Here is a 14,420-nt window from a genome sequence, read left to right as displayed (position 1 = left end):
GCGATTTTCAAGCTCAGATCGGGGAGCTCCCAAGTGCTCGACCAGGATCCGAACCCGACCACCGTTTGATCGCGTAGCGCCCCAGCTCCAAGGCACTGACGGGAAAAACGCCTCGTTGAGGTCACGCTTGACTTTCTCGAGGTTCTTGAGGTAGCCTTCATCAGTCTCGCAGACCGTACCCGGGAATGACGCGAAAGTGGTTCGAGCGGCCCTTTTTCCGACATTAAACGACTGGCCAAATATAGGACATTCGTCACTGCACAGAGCGACGAGGGAAGTTGCTATGCGGGAAGGTAGAAAGCCTCACCAGCCACACTTATTGGTGAGGTTCTCCAGGATCGGGGACAGATCATTCATTCGACTGGCGGCTTCGGGCAACACACAATTTATTTTTGATTCCCGACTTCACTGAGCCGGTGCCCATCTCTCGGTTCATGCAGAGCACCGAGCCTTTCGGTGTTCTTCCTCGCTGATAATATCCGGCGCACCGTGGGTCACGACTCCTGCGTTGTTGATGAGATGTGTACGATTCACAATGCTTGAACGGCTTGATTGACCATCGCTTTGGCCTCGTCGGGCTTGGGACAGCAGCGCCGTGGGCAAACGCTTCGCGGCCGAGTTTCTTGACCTCCTCCACCACTTGGTCCGAGCAAATTACGTCGCCTCGAATACCCTAATAGGAGCCGAATAGTCATTAATCAGGACCTTCGCGCCTTTAGAAAGCATATTCCAGTCCGAGGCCGCCGCCTGCTCCGGAAGGTTGTGCTTACCTCTTGTTGTACACAGAACAGGAGTGTATCTGTCTGATTGATTGTGTTCTGTCCCCCTGGCTATTCAAAGAGACTGTCTGTTTATATACACTTTGGCCTGTGATTTGAAGGCCATTCCTGAAACCTCCTATTCCGTCGCCATCCTATCACAGGTCTGCGAGAACAACGACGTCGAGGTAGGCGCTGCAGTTGGTGAAACGCCTAACGTCACTGGTGGTTTGCCACACAGTGGTTATCTCGAGACCCTGTCAACAGTGGTGTTGCCCTGTCAGCGCCGACCAGTAACGCGTTCTCGATTCCCGACCTGCTGGACAGGCCTCTGCATATTGTTGCACGTACACGCCGAACCCTGAAGTGCTCTGTTACAATATATTCTCTAATCTCGCCATCGAGTGCCAGGGATGAGATGCAGTAGAATTATTAAAGAAGTCTATTCACTCGAATCGTATCTGGTGTAGTTCCAAGTGCGGAGGGTCTCTAGATGGTCACTGGCTGAGGAGAGCGTGGCTGCGTAACTCCCTGAACCTCCCTGAGCAGGGAGCCCAATCTGGCTCCTTTGACTTGAATACCTAAGTACATAATACTATGTAATTGCTGCGCTATGAAATTAATATCTAGGGGGGAGGAAAAGCTACATGCTTGTTGAATGGCGGAATGCCTCCTCAACCCCAAAGCAAAGCTGGCTTCCCTCCGAGGTGCTGATGGATCTGGGGATCTCTGGATCTAGAGACTAGAGATTCGTAGATACATACAAATTTGGGATCGTTTGGGGGATAGGCTTCGTGTGGTGGCTAGCTGGGTAGACGGGAATTTGACATGAGTCCACCTGAGCCGAGATGGACGGCGCACTGGGTTGGATCGAGTTGGACTGGACTGCATTTCCAATCTAGCCTAGGAGGTTTTCACGTTGGGACCAGTGATACTTAAACACTGGGTGTTAATCGCTCATACTGAGGGACGGGGAAGGACCATCGGTTTTCTCAACCCTGATTTCTTGTCGTCCACAATTTCCTATCAAAGGAATGTGCCGTGTTGCTGTCGACCTGTTCCCCCGTCACTTGGACTGCTGCTCTTCGTCTGCTGGAGATGACATATTCTTCCCGGCTTCACCATCACCGCCCCCCCCACCACCGCCGTCGTCCTCACCACCGTCACTGTCATCCCCAGAAACATAATCCAGCGCGCCCTTCACTGGCCTTGGCGATTTCCACCCTACCATCATCTCGTTGACCAGAAACTCATCGAATGAGGGGTATACGTTCAGCACCTCATCGAAAAAGGTGATTCCACAGCCCAGTGTTCGGACGGTGGCTTCGACCTTGGTGCCTACGCGCAGGCAGGACTGGAGGATCGATTCGATGAAAAAGACGTACTCAGTCTCCACAGCTTGAACCGATGGCGGGGACAATGCTTCTTTCTCAGCCGGAGTGATATCTTCGGGTAGAGCGTCTGGATTCTTCCATGGTTTGGCGTAGACGCAGCCGACGGGGCGAAAGTGCTGCGAGTGACTCGTGTAGATCTGTTTGCATGCCTTTGTGGGAGGCTCGATGCGTGTGATTTCGAAGCCGGTACGCTCCTCTATCTTGACGACGTCCATCATCTTCGGTGCCTCGTGCTGCACACCCGCAAGGAATGCGGTGTAGACTTTCTCAGTGGCGGCACCGGCGACTCCAAACTTTACGATCTGTTGTGCTTCTTCTGGTTTCAAGCCCACAAAGACAGCTTCTTCACCGTCGGAATTCCCCCACCACGTTTCTCCGTCGTAGTCGCGCGAATAGCTGCCATCGAACAGAGTTGAGCAGGCAATGTTGAACTCACCCGGCAGGCGGCGTGTCGCCTCGGCCATGTCCCAGAGCTCGGGTCCTGCTTTGCGGCACAGCTCACGCGCTGCGAGCACGTCTTCTTTGTACTCGGGACAGACGTCATGCTGTAGGAGATAATCCATGAATCTCTCCAAAGTGGTGCAAACCATATTGACTTCCTCTTCAGTGTCGAAGCCGAAGATGTCCTTCGCACGTCGGCTCAAGAAGCCCTTCACGCAGCTGAGGAAGTCGACCTCATAGACACTGGTCTCAGTGCCCAAGTTTCGTTTGTCCTCACTGATCCAAACCTGTGAGAGTGCAAGGGCGGTTTGGGTCTTGTCCATGCCCTCAGTGTCTAGGCCCCCTTGGCCGACGTTTGGCCGTACCGTCAAGCCGCCGTACATGAGATACTTGTAAAGGGCATCACGACGCTGTGGTGTGAGTTTACGGCTCCTTTCGAAGCGAGCAATGGCGGTAGCGACTCTCTCCACGAAGGGAAGACGGCTATCGAAGGGGATGGTTAGATGATCTGAGGATCTCTGTTCTTTGAAAGATATGGATCTGCCTTACGGATGATAAATTTCTTGCTCTTCAGCATGTTGTTCTGGTGTCAAGGGGGCGTCGGCGAAGTAATCTTCGAAGCCAGAAGGTTTGCCCTTCGATGATCGTCAGCACAAATGTTGCCTCCCTGCTTGGTGTCAAGTCGGAGCCTTACCAACCCGCGCTTACTCGCTGGCCTCTTACTCCTCTTTTTCTTCTTTTTCACCTCAACCGGGGGGACGTGGGTGACCTCGCCGTAATCGCGATCCTCTTGGACCTCTTGATCTCTTCTATTTCCATCGCCCTCACCGGCATCAGGCTCTTGAGAGGGTTGAGTGGGATCCCGAGTCTCATTTGGCGGGATCGTGTTGGCTCGAAGCCTCATCGGAAGTTTCTTCGTTTCAGAGTTTTCCATGGCAGCAGACAGTTTGCAGGATGAGAGATTGACCGGAGCTGCAGATAAATGGAATGTTTTATAGAAAGGCTTTCGCCATTCACTTTGACCTCTGCGAATTTTGGTAAAAGTGAAGCAGTATTTACCGCCGCGTGGGAAGTTGAATGTCGCAGTAGCAAACAATCATCTCTGCAGAAAGCCAGAGTGCGGCAATCGAGGTGACACGTTGCATGATTCGCACCACGCTCTTACAATGCCTTTCCCGACTACAAGCGTCAGACCTCCAGATGTTGATGGCGAGGCTGAAGAATTAACAGAAAAGAAGCCTTTGGTGCAACTACCACTAACAACATGTTCCGCCAATCATGACCGCATCCGGGCGGGCAGCTTGGGCTAGGAATCCCACCCCCTACAATCCTTTACGGAAATCCTTCGAGAAGTGTCGGTGCCCATACAAATGGATTGATCTACCAAGTCCCGGGTACATAAATGTACGCAGCTCTAGCAATTGGAAGGTGTCCCACTCTTGTATAACCCTTGCGTTCCCTCCCCCCACGCATACCTAGTGAAATGGGGAGCTCTACAACCTCAGCGCAGGCGAGCAAAAGGGTGGCAGCAATGCTCTCAGAGTCCGAGCTGGTGGCCTTCGATCACACCGCTGCTGGACAGTAAGAAAACCCTTCTCGTGTCTGCATAGAAACTGACAGCTTCCCTCCACAGCGACGGCATCAGCTCCAACGCCTCGGGCTCCCTCATCATCAAGCCCTGCACCCAAGCCGAGATCGACTTCTACGAGTCCGCCAAAGACCACCCCTTATTCCAGGCCCACATGCCTACCTTCATTGGCTCCCTCTCGCAACACGACGACCAAGACGCCGTTGCTCCGCTGCTTGAGTCCTCTCAGGATGGCGTTGCTGCCCCTCCACACGTGGATGGGATCGCAACACAAGGGGCTGTTACAGAAACCACACCGGGGCTTATGAGGCGAGTTTCGTGGAAACCTTCAGGCGGCAAGAAAATCACCACGGGTCTCGCCATTGTGTTGGAAAATGTCGTGTCCGGGTTCAAGCACCCGAACGTGTTGGACGTGAAGCTCGGTGTCAGACTCTGGGACGACGACGCTCCGTTGGCAAAGAGAAGGAAGCTCGACGAGGTCACGGCGAAGACAACGAGTGGGAGTCTAGGTTTTCGTCTCGCTGGGATGAAGATGTGGGCTGGTGCAGGGGCAGAAGACGCCGAAGTCGAAGTGCCGCCCGCAGAGAAAGAGTATGTCGAGGTCAAGAACGGGTATAGATCCTACAACAAGTACTACGGCCAGTCGTTTTCGGCAGACAGCGTCGACGATGCCTTCACGACGTACTTCGGCGGCATCGTCCAGGAGGAGGAGAACGGCGACGCCGCGACGAAGAGAATCCGGTTTAAACGTCAGCGGGCAGAGTTCCTTATCCGCCGGTTCATCAGGGAGTTGGAGAGCATACAGTACGTGCTGGAGAACGAGGAGAGCAGAATGTACAGCGCGAGTGTGTTGATGGTGTATGAAGGAGACCCGGAGGCGCTGGAGGTCAGCATTGCGGGTGAAGAGGAGGAGGATGGTCGGGACGGAGTAGACGGAGGCGAGGGCATGCTACAAGACGATGATGATGACGAGGAGGATACGCGCCCGCACAAGGTCCACGAACTGCGCCTCATCGACTTTGCCCACGCCCGTTGGACGCCCGGCGAGGGTCCCGACCAGAACGCAATCAAGGGCATTCAGAGTCTGCTCGCTATCCTGCGGGATCTGGTGGCCAAGGCAGAGTAGAATGAGAGGGAGGGCTGTGGAGGGCGTTTCTCTTCCACCTACCTACCTAGCTAGGTAGCTACTGCGCACTCAGTTGTCGGGGAAAAAGATTTGAGTAGACGGCTGGGAACCCCAAAGGTCTGCATGCATGGTGGGCGACATGGGGGAAAAATGTACAACAAAATCTCGGACCCCAGAGCAAAAGTTGAGGCTAGCCTTCAACCAAGACTAATCGACATCAATTTTCTTCTATTCAGGTTCTGTAGTGGGAGCGCGTTGCGTTGCTCCAATGCACCCAAGCGATGATTTTTCCGTTCCAAGACTGCGGCAAGAATCATGTTCTTTCCAACCCTATAACACCTTCCGGCCATCCCGCCCACACAATCGCCCGACTGGGCACTCGCCCCGCAACAGGACTCAACAGACTGATTCTCCCTCTTACCTCATCTGTGTCCGTGACGTACAGAAACCCCATCACGGTACTGTCGCGAATGACCTCCTGCTCGGCTTCTCCTTCGCAGTTCATCACCGCGAGGACAGAGCTGCGCATGGCCGCGATGGGGGCGGTGATGCGCTCGAAGATTTGAGATTCGGGAAGCGGAACCTTTGACATGGAATAGGGGGATGTGTTGTCATCAGCGTCGTCGCCTGCGCCGCCGGGCAGGAAGGAGTCCTCTTCGTCTTCGTCTGCGTTGGCAGCTGCTGTTGCTGATGACGGGTCTGGGGTGGTCCCAACACGGCGCCAAACGGTCAACGTGGAGAAATCCACTTGTTGATGGCGAGGCTGTAGGGAGATGCCGTTGCTCAGGCGCGGGTTGCCGTAGAAATATGTCTTGATTTGCGCAGCGCGGAAGGCAGTCATGTATGCTTCGTCGCGATCGACGCAGCCGCCGGATTTGGCAAGTTTGATTACGGATATCGTTTCGGGCGCGGCGGATAATGTCGTTGCAGTGGACAATGAGGGTCGGAATACCGTAGGTTGTCCATCAAACTTCTTGACCATGTCACTGTACAATCTCTCTGAGCCCATGCAGATGACGACCGATACGGCAAATTCAGAAATCATGTCTTGGATGATGTCGTATCCCACAGTACTGCCAGCTTTCAAAGTGGTCAAACTTCCCGGTGTGTCGATAATCATTCCGCTTTCTCTAGCTTCGGCGTCCTGAGCTCTACGCCCTGCCACCGCAAGAGCTAACCGGTTGATCTGAGCTTTGTAGACCTTCCCTTCCTTTTCCTGTGGTTTCGAGCTGCCGAAAAAGTAGACGAGTGGTAACTTGACAGGAATGGCCCCATTAGGGCCCGACATGGGCGCAGTGCCCCATCCTTCTTCGACATCCATCAGTGTTTTGAAGACCGTGGCAGTCAGAGTGCCAGGGATGCTCATGACCCCTTCCTTGACATCCAGATTGACCACAACCGGGGAGCGAGCAGATCGAGAAGCATAGCCTATGAGAATTTTGGCGAGGGACGTTTTGCCTGCATTTTCGGGTCCCAAGATCAAGACTCGTGGGCCTTCGCGTCCAGCGGCTTGAGCTTGAACACGTAAGTTTTCCAGGGCGAAGTGAACATTGATGTACTCGCTCATGGGGGTCTCCTCAGCGGTATACTCGCTTTGCAGGGCATCACCGGTGACCTCGAACGAGCAGCCATTCCAAGTGTAGATGGCAGCCTTTGTGCCCGTGAAGGTGTAGGTGTTCCCGACCACGAGTTCAGTCCCAAACAGCTCAGCGGATCCTGTTAACAACTGCGCGACTTGTGCATCAGAAGAAGCTCAGCAGCGGATTGAAGAGGTCAGCTCACCTTGACCTGTGTATACTTGCCCACGGCGACCTCGAAACGCCATTCTGTCTCTTTTGCGAGATCGTGTTGGGCGGTCTCAACGGTGTGAACCTCTTCTGGCTCTTCTAGTCCAAGACCAGGCAACGACATTTGATCATCGTGTCGCGGGTGAGAGGGCGGTAGAGTCTATTTTGGTGACGGTGGGGGCCCGTATTTCGTATTGCTGGGAGGGTGATGTGTTTGCAGAGAGGGTTGTGTGAGTCGAATTGTTCTGATGCGAGTTGCTGATGCTCGGCCGACGGTGCTGGACGGATTCGGAAATGGCGGCTTGGCATAACAATAACAACTGCGCCGCCACATCGTCACCATTGTCACTCGGCCGCGCATACTGGGTATTTCTTCTTCGCAAACTCTGCTGTTCGAGGTAATAATTCTCCAATACCGAATACTCTAGGCTCCATCCCGAACCCAGCTCGCGTCTCTGATTCGGCCTCGCATCGACCCATTGACTCCCACGCAAATCATCGCCCTCAGAGCTTCCATCTCCCTCCGTTCGTGTTGACACGGGTGGGAACTTGAATCCGGAATAGTCTCCTTCAACCCTCCGGAACTCCATTGTTAGTACGCAATGCACAAGCGAATCGCCACCAGCAGTGCCCTTGAAAGGCCCTTGGCCGCGGTTCCTTGTCCCTCCCGAGACCCTTGGTGCATTCTTGGTGTTCAGTGCCTATGCAGTCTGTGCGCAATCGTTTGTTCCTGCTGCCGCGCAGTAAGCAACGCTAGCCCTGGTGACACTGCTTCACCCTTGGCTGCTGTCCTATTCGGGAGAGAGCCAGCCCATCAAGCAGCATTATGTAAGGCCTTAAGTAACATACGCGAGGCCCCAAGCCCCTTCAGGCCCCCTCGACGGCCCCTCGGAATTTGCCCTTTGCTGGGGGTGTTGGTCACCATCGACTAGGTCGTTACACACGAACGCCGCTTGGGAACTCACATTTCCTCAGCGTTAAGTCCTACCGCGCCGATCACCCCAGTTGGGCTGTCAGCTAAGTCCATATCATATTACTCTTCTGGGGCAATGAGGACACGGTATATGGAGTACTTGGGCCTTGTATCCTGGTACAGAATCAGCACTATGCATGATACGGTATAATCTACGCCGGAGATGTTATTACTATCGCTTCACTTGTTCCTAGCGCAATGAAAATGGTGGGTTTTGGGGGCCCTTGTCAACCTACAAGACCTCAGACAATCAAATTGCTTCGTCAAGCGGCATTTCCCATCCTGTCGCGGGACTTCCGCAAACCCTTGGCCTTGGCGGATTCTTGAGCCTTGACCTCGACGGCCGACGAGCTATGCAAGGTTTCCGTGCTTCGCTAATCAAGCCGAGAAATACAGGGTACTGCCATGGTCCAATAAGACGTCTCTTTACCCTTCCACATGTACCTAGTGCAACCAGAAAGCCCAAGCGTGGTAAGAGAACGGTCCATCATACTCGTACGTGGTTCACCCTTCGACTCTCGCTGTTCTCCCATCTTATTGTTCTGCTTCGATATCAGCTACACTTGCCATATGTCTCCGTCGTTGCTATATACTCTTGGTTAAATTGGTGGCACTTTTGGGTCGTGTCTCTGAGCCCGGCAGAGCCTAAACGCGAGAGGTCGAATATTTGGGGAACCCCGGTTTTCAGAATCTATTGCATTCCAACTCGCCAACACTGTCCACAGCCTGACGTGAGCTCGCCGTTGATACTGACATCATGAGTAAAGACGACGAGGCTCATCGTCCGCCACCAACGGACAATTCCCTCGACCGCGAAATATCGACCAGCAGCTCTGAAGGTCCAGCATTCGAGCCAATCCGAACACGAAAAACGAGAGACACCGATGAGTATCGATTCGACGACGGAGAAGACGCAAATCGAGATGAGCTTGCAAAGATTGCATCCATTTTGTCCGGAGCTCGAACTCGCACCATCACCAGCGATGGCCTGCAGAGACAGGACACTGTTGCCGGCATGGGCATTGAATCCCCGGAGTTTGATCCTAATAATCCCTCATTCAATTTTTACCTATGGATCCGCAAGTTCCTCCAGCTGCTCGAACAGCAGAACATCAAACTGCGAAGATCTGGCTTCACTTTCAAGAATCTTAGTGTTTCTGGAAAAGGATCCGCCCTAGTACTCCAGAAGAATGTTGGATCCGTCTTCATGCAACCCTTCCGCATCCGTGAACTTTTCAAACACCCTGTTGAGAAACAAATATTGCGCAACTTCAATGGACATGTTGACAGTGGAGATTTGCTGATTGTCCTCGGTCGACCCGGCAGTGGCTGCTCTACATTCCTCAAAACCATCTGTGGCGAGCTCCAAGGTCTCCAGCTGTCAAAGGACTCCAAGATCACCTACAGTGGAATACCGCAGGAACTCTTTGTGAAAGAGTTCAGAGGTGAGGCAATATACAATCAAGAGAACGAAAAGCACTTTCCTCACTTGACGGTGGGAGAGACTCTCAACTTCGCCGCCGCATGTCGCACTCCATCCAACAGGATTCTGGATGTTCCTCGAGATGTTTGGGCCAAATACATGGCATCTGTCATGATGAATATCTTCGGTTTGTGTAAGTTAACACGTCCGTACAAGTCGCCTCATGGAGAGTTGTGGTTAACGTTTTATTTAGCACATACCCGAAATACCAAAGTTGGGGATGATTTCGTTCGTGGTGTTAGCGGCGGGGAGCGTAAACGTGTCAGCATCGCCGAGATGGCTCTAGCAGGTGAGATCGATTCAAATATGCCTGAATGCTCATGCCCATAATGTTCCGACAGGTTCGCCAATTGCTGCATGGGACAACTCCACCCGTGGTCTCGATTCGCAGACCGCTCTCGAATTCGTTCGTTCGCTCAGGATTGCTGCAGACTTCGCAGGCCTCACTTCTCTCATTGCAATTTATCAAGCTTCACAAGCCATCTATGACTTGTGTGACAAGGCAATCGTGCTCTACGAAGGGAGACAGATTTACTTTGGGCCTTGTGATGAGGCTCGGGCATACTTTGAAGACATGGGCTGGTATTGTCCTCCTAGACAAACCACTGGCGACTTCTTGACGTACGTTTTGAATTTCAATAAATTGCTGGAGGAGATGGATTTGCTGAGAGCTTCATACTAGGTCCGTCACCAATCCAAGGGAGAGACAACCCAGAGAAGGCTTCGAGAACAAGGTTCCCCGTACAGCTGAGGAATTTGAAAAATACTGGCTGGAAAGCTCTCAGTATAAAGCGTCTCAAGAGCAGACAAACCACGCAGAAGAAGTCGATGCTGACGGAAAGGAAGCTCTTCAGACCTTCAGAGAGGCTCATCAACAGAGGCAAGCCGAGCATATGCGCCCGAAATCACCATACGTGATAAGCATTCCGATGCAAATTCGCCTTTGCGTTACGCGAGCATATCAGAGACTCTGGAACGACAAAGCGTCGACTATGTAAGTCGTGCCGGCCAATTGCCAATGTCTCACCTTTGCGGTCAAGCTAACATCAACTTCAGCGCCGTCATCTTCAGCCAGATCGCACAAGCCTTGATCATCGGATCCATCTTTTTTGGCACTCCCCTCTCTACTAGCAGTTTCTTCGCTAAAGGATCTGTTCTCTTCTTCGCTGTCTTGCTCAGTGCTCTGCAATCTATCGTTGAGATCAACACCTTATACAGCCAAAGACCCATTGTCGCCAAGCACAAGTCCTACGCCTTCTACCATCCATTCACGGAGGCTGTTGCAGGTATTGTCGCAGATTTGCCCATCAAATTCTGCACAACTACCGTATTCAACATCATCCTATACTTCCTAGCTGGGCTGAGGTACAGGGCATCAAATTTCTTCATATTCTTCCTGTTCAACTTTATGGCCATGTTGACCATGTCAGCGATCTTTCGAACAACGGCAGCAGTCACAAAAACCATTTCGGCCGCTATGGCCATTGCCGGAGTCATGGTCCTTTGGATTGTTATATGTAAGTGCCGCTCTGGGGCTCTTGTTTGTTTGCAGAGGTTCTGGTCGAATTGTTCGATCTTGTGTGTAACCAATCCGATGCTAACAACATGCTAGACACGGGCTTTACGCTGCAAAGATCATTCATGCATCCCTGGTTCAAATGGTCTTCCTGGATCAATCCAATCGCCTACGCATTTGAGTCACTCCTTGTCAACGAAGTTCATGGTCGGGACTTCCCATGTGCTCCTACGAGCTTGGTCCCACCCTACGGCACTGGCGACAATTTCCAATGCGCTGTTGCCGGCGCCGTGGCCGGCCAAACTGCCGTTTCCGGTGATTCATGGGTATCGTCGTCCTATGGATATTCTTACAGCCACATATGGCGTAATCTCGGCTTTCTCTTTGCGTTTATGATATTTTTCTTCGCCATCTACTTTATCGCTACTGAAATTAACTCCGACACAACCTCGACCGCCGAATTCCTGGTCTTCAGAAGAGGTCATGTCCCATCATACCTACAAGGCGGTAAGAGTGACGAAGAGCGCGTACAGGCCGACGAAAAGGGCGTGGAATCGGCGGAAGAAAAGCAAGCCAAGGAAGTCAAAGCTCTGCCTGCGCAAAAGGACATCTTCACTTGGCGGAATGTGACCCTCGACATTAAAATCAAGGGCGAGCCTCGAAGGTTACTTGACGGCGTTTCAGGATGGGTTAAGCCCGGTACATTGACCGCCCTAATGGGTACTTCAGGAGCTGGTAAGACTACCTTGCTGGATGCCTTGGCGCAGAGAATCAAGATAGGTGTTTTGACAGGCGATATGGTAAGCATCCCAAGCATATTCCGCTGGCTTTGGATCAAAGTTTTGACGTTCTCTTTCATGGCAGCTTGTCAATGGTAAACCCCTTGATCGTTCCTTCCAACGCAAGACGGGTTACGTGCAGCAACAAGACCTTCATCTTGAGACCACCACCGTCAGAGAAGCACTTCGGTTTTCAGCTTACCTTCGGCAACCGAACTCAGTCACAAAGAAAGAGAAAGATGACTTCGTTGAAGAAGTTATCAAAATGCTCAACATGGAAGATTTCGCCGAAGCTATCGTTGGAAATCCTGGGGAAGGTCTCAACGTTGAACAGCGTAAACTGCTTACGATCGGTGTCGAACTCGCAGCAAAGCCTGCTCTCCTTATTTTCCTCGACGAACCCACATCAGGCTTGGATTCCCAGAGTTCTTGGTCCATTGTTGCCTTCCTTCGAAAACTGGCAGATTCAGGGCAAGCAATTCTCTGCACTATCCATCAACCATCCGCCATCCTCTTTCAAGAATTTGACCGACTCCTCTTCCTGATGAAAGGAGGCAAGACAATTTATTTCGGCGACATCGGCAAGAATTCCAGGACTCTGTTGGACTACTTTGAACGGAACGGTGCTCCCAAGTGCGACGACGACGCAAACCCTGCCGAGTATATGCTCGATATCTGTGGGAAGAAGTCTGACCGTGACTGGAGCGAAGTGTGGAAGACGACCCCTGAAGCTCAAGAGGTGCAAGCAGAACTGGATCGGATCCAGGAAGCCAAGCGATCCGAGCCGGCAGCAGATGCATCGTCCACATCCGAATTTGCGATGCCACTTAGTGCTCAGATCTACCATGTCACTCACCGGGTGTTTCAACAGTATTGGAGAACGCCGTCTTATATCACCGGCAAGTAAGTACTGAATCTATCTCACTGAAAGGGAATGACGACAATTGACGTGCCTCTAGATTTCTCTTGGGGATAATGTCTGCATTGTTTATCGGTTTCTCATTCTACAAGCAGAATGCTACCTCGACCGGTCTGCAGAACACCATATTCGGCATTTTTATGCTTGTCACGTTAGTTGAATCTCGCACCTAGATACCTCCCCTGTTTGATACTGACTGACCAACGACAAGGATCTTTTCATCCCTCGTCCAACAAATCATGCCTCGCTTTGTCATCCAACGGTCCCTCTACGAAGTCCGGGAGCGTCCATCCAAGGCATATTCGTGGATCGCTTTTCTTATCGGCAACATCTTCGTCGAAATCCCCTACCAGGTCGTTTTAGCCGTCCTGATGTGGATCTCGTGGTACTTTGCCCTCTTCGGCAAGAATCAAAGCGACGAAACGAGAGGGCTAATGCTGCTTTTCGTGGTACAATTCATGGTCTTCACAAGCACTTTTTCCCATATGATCATTGCGGCCATGCCTGACGCGGAAACGGCGGGAAATATTGCAACACTGTTGTTTAGCATGATGCTCACTTTCAACGGTGTCCTGCAAAATCCCTCTGCATTGCCCGGCTTTTGGATATTCATGTGTATGTGCCTTGGTCCCCCTTTTCCGTTTTCGGCTGTGCTCTCCTACAGTAACTAACCATTGCTACCAGATCGAGTATCGCCCATGACCTATCTCATCGCTGGCTGGGCGGGGACAGGTCTGCGAGGTCGGCTTGTCCACTGCGCCCAGAATGAGCTCGCCAAGTTTGACCCGCCGTCCGGCCAAACCTGCGCGCAGTACCTGGCCGCATACTTGAACGGTGGCGCGCCGGGACAGCTGTACAATCCCAACGCGACCAGTCAATGCCAGTACTGCCCGCTCACGTCGGCAGACCAGTTCCTGGCCGCCAGCGAGATCTACCCCAGCGACAGATGGCGGAATTTTGGAATCGGGTTCGCGTATATCATCTTCAACGTAAGTCCTCCCTTCACCTCGGACCTTCCTTCTCCTTTTTCGGACCTTTCTTTCACCTGGTTTCCTTCCTTTCCCTGGGGTTGGAAACTCAACTTGGGACATGACCCAAGCTTGCCCATCCACCTACCCGCCTGCTACATTGCCATTACCGTTACCGTTTCCATCACCATTACACCCATCCCATCGATCGTGTTGACGAACTCCCTTAACTAACCATTCTATTCATTTCGGCCGTGGACAGATCTTCGCATGCATCGCCCTGTACTACCTCTTCCGCGTCCGACGCATTAGCATCCACAGTCTCGCCAAGGGCCCCGCGCGCATCATGGATCTCATCCTTAATCAGGGTCTCAGAAGGCTGTTCGCAAGACACGCGGAGCCCACGCCGCCCGGCAAGGAGGCGGAACGGCACCGCGCTTTCTAGAGAGCATATATATGCATCTGGATCCTGCGTGTGATTCGGTCGCTTCACCGGCTTTGATGCCAGGTAGGGAGGGACAGGAGGAAGGAGGGATGGAAGGGAAGGGAAGCAAAGGGAGGGATGAGGCATATCGAACGTAATAGGATTTCACCGGGAAATCGAGGTGTTATGTGATTTTTTAGTTTAGCAAAAATTCTCTTTTTCCTTTTCCTTTTTAGTCTCTCGCCGTATCTCTCTTTATGTGTG

At 52.4% G+C, this 14,420-nt stretch overlaps 4 protein-coding genes across 4 annotated transcripts; 2 read left to right on the top strand and 2 right to left on the bottom strand.

Annotated features, from left to right (window-relative positions):
* Positions 1-1,824: 1,824 nt before the first annotated feature.
* On the bottom strand, positions 1,825-3,527 carry Z519_05487 (uncharacterized protein; the record flags this gene model as incomplete). Its single annotated transcript, XM_016763227.1, has 3 exons — positions 1,825-3,076; positions 3,143-3,228; positions 3,288-3,527. The coding sequence occupies 3 exons, from the start codon at positions 3,525-3,527 to the stop codon at positions 1,825-1,827; spliced, it is 1,578 nt and encodes a 525-aa protein (XP_016620840.1).
* A 597-nt stretch (positions 3,528-4,124) lies between these two features.
* On the top strand, positions 4,125-5,307 carry Z519_05486 (uncharacterized protein; the record flags this gene model as incomplete). The annotated part of the gene is made up of 2 exons (XM_016763226.1): positions 4,125-4,174; positions 4,227-5,307. The coding sequence occupies 2 exons, from the start codon at positions 4,125-4,127 to the stop codon at positions 5,305-5,307; spliced, it is 1,131 nt and encodes a 376-aa protein (XP_016620839.1).
* A 313-nt stretch (positions 5,308-5,620) lies between these two features.
* On the bottom strand, positions 5,621-7,218 carry Z519_05485 (uncharacterized protein; the record flags this gene model as incomplete). The annotated part of the gene is made up of 2 exons (XM_016763225.1): positions 5,621-7,033; positions 7,090-7,218. 2 exons carry the CDS (start codon positions 7,216-7,218, stop codon positions 5,621-5,623), a joined length of 1,542 nt encoding a protein of 513 aa, XP_016620838.1.
* A 1,606-nt stretch (positions 7,219-8,824) lies between these two features.
* Positions 8,825-14,177, top strand: Z519_05484 (uncharacterized protein; the record flags this gene model as incomplete). The annotated part of the gene is made up of 11 exons (XM_016763224.1): positions 8,825-9,683; positions 9,744-9,839; positions 9,892-10,171; positions 10,233-10,544; positions 10,607-11,067; positions 11,163-11,866; positions 11,931-12,748; positions 12,805-12,915; positions 12,976-13,379; positions 13,449-13,753; positions 13,995-14,177. 11 exons carry the CDS (start codon positions 8,825-8,827, stop codon positions 14,175-14,177), a joined length of 4,533 nt encoding a protein of 1,510 aa, XP_016620837.1.
* Between the last annotated feature and the right edge of the window lie 243 nt (positions 14,178-14,420).

Source organism: Cladophialophora bantiana (assembly GCF_000835475.1).
Source record: "Cladophialophora bantiana CBS 173.52 unplaced genomic scaffold supercont1.7, whole genome shotgun sequence".
NCBI classification, from domain to species: Eukaryota; Fungi; Ascomycota; class Eurotiomycetes; order Chaetothyriales; family Herpotrichiellaceae; genus Cladophialophora; species Cladophialophora bantiana.
This window is presented reverse-complemented; position numbering and strand designations above follow the sequence as displayed.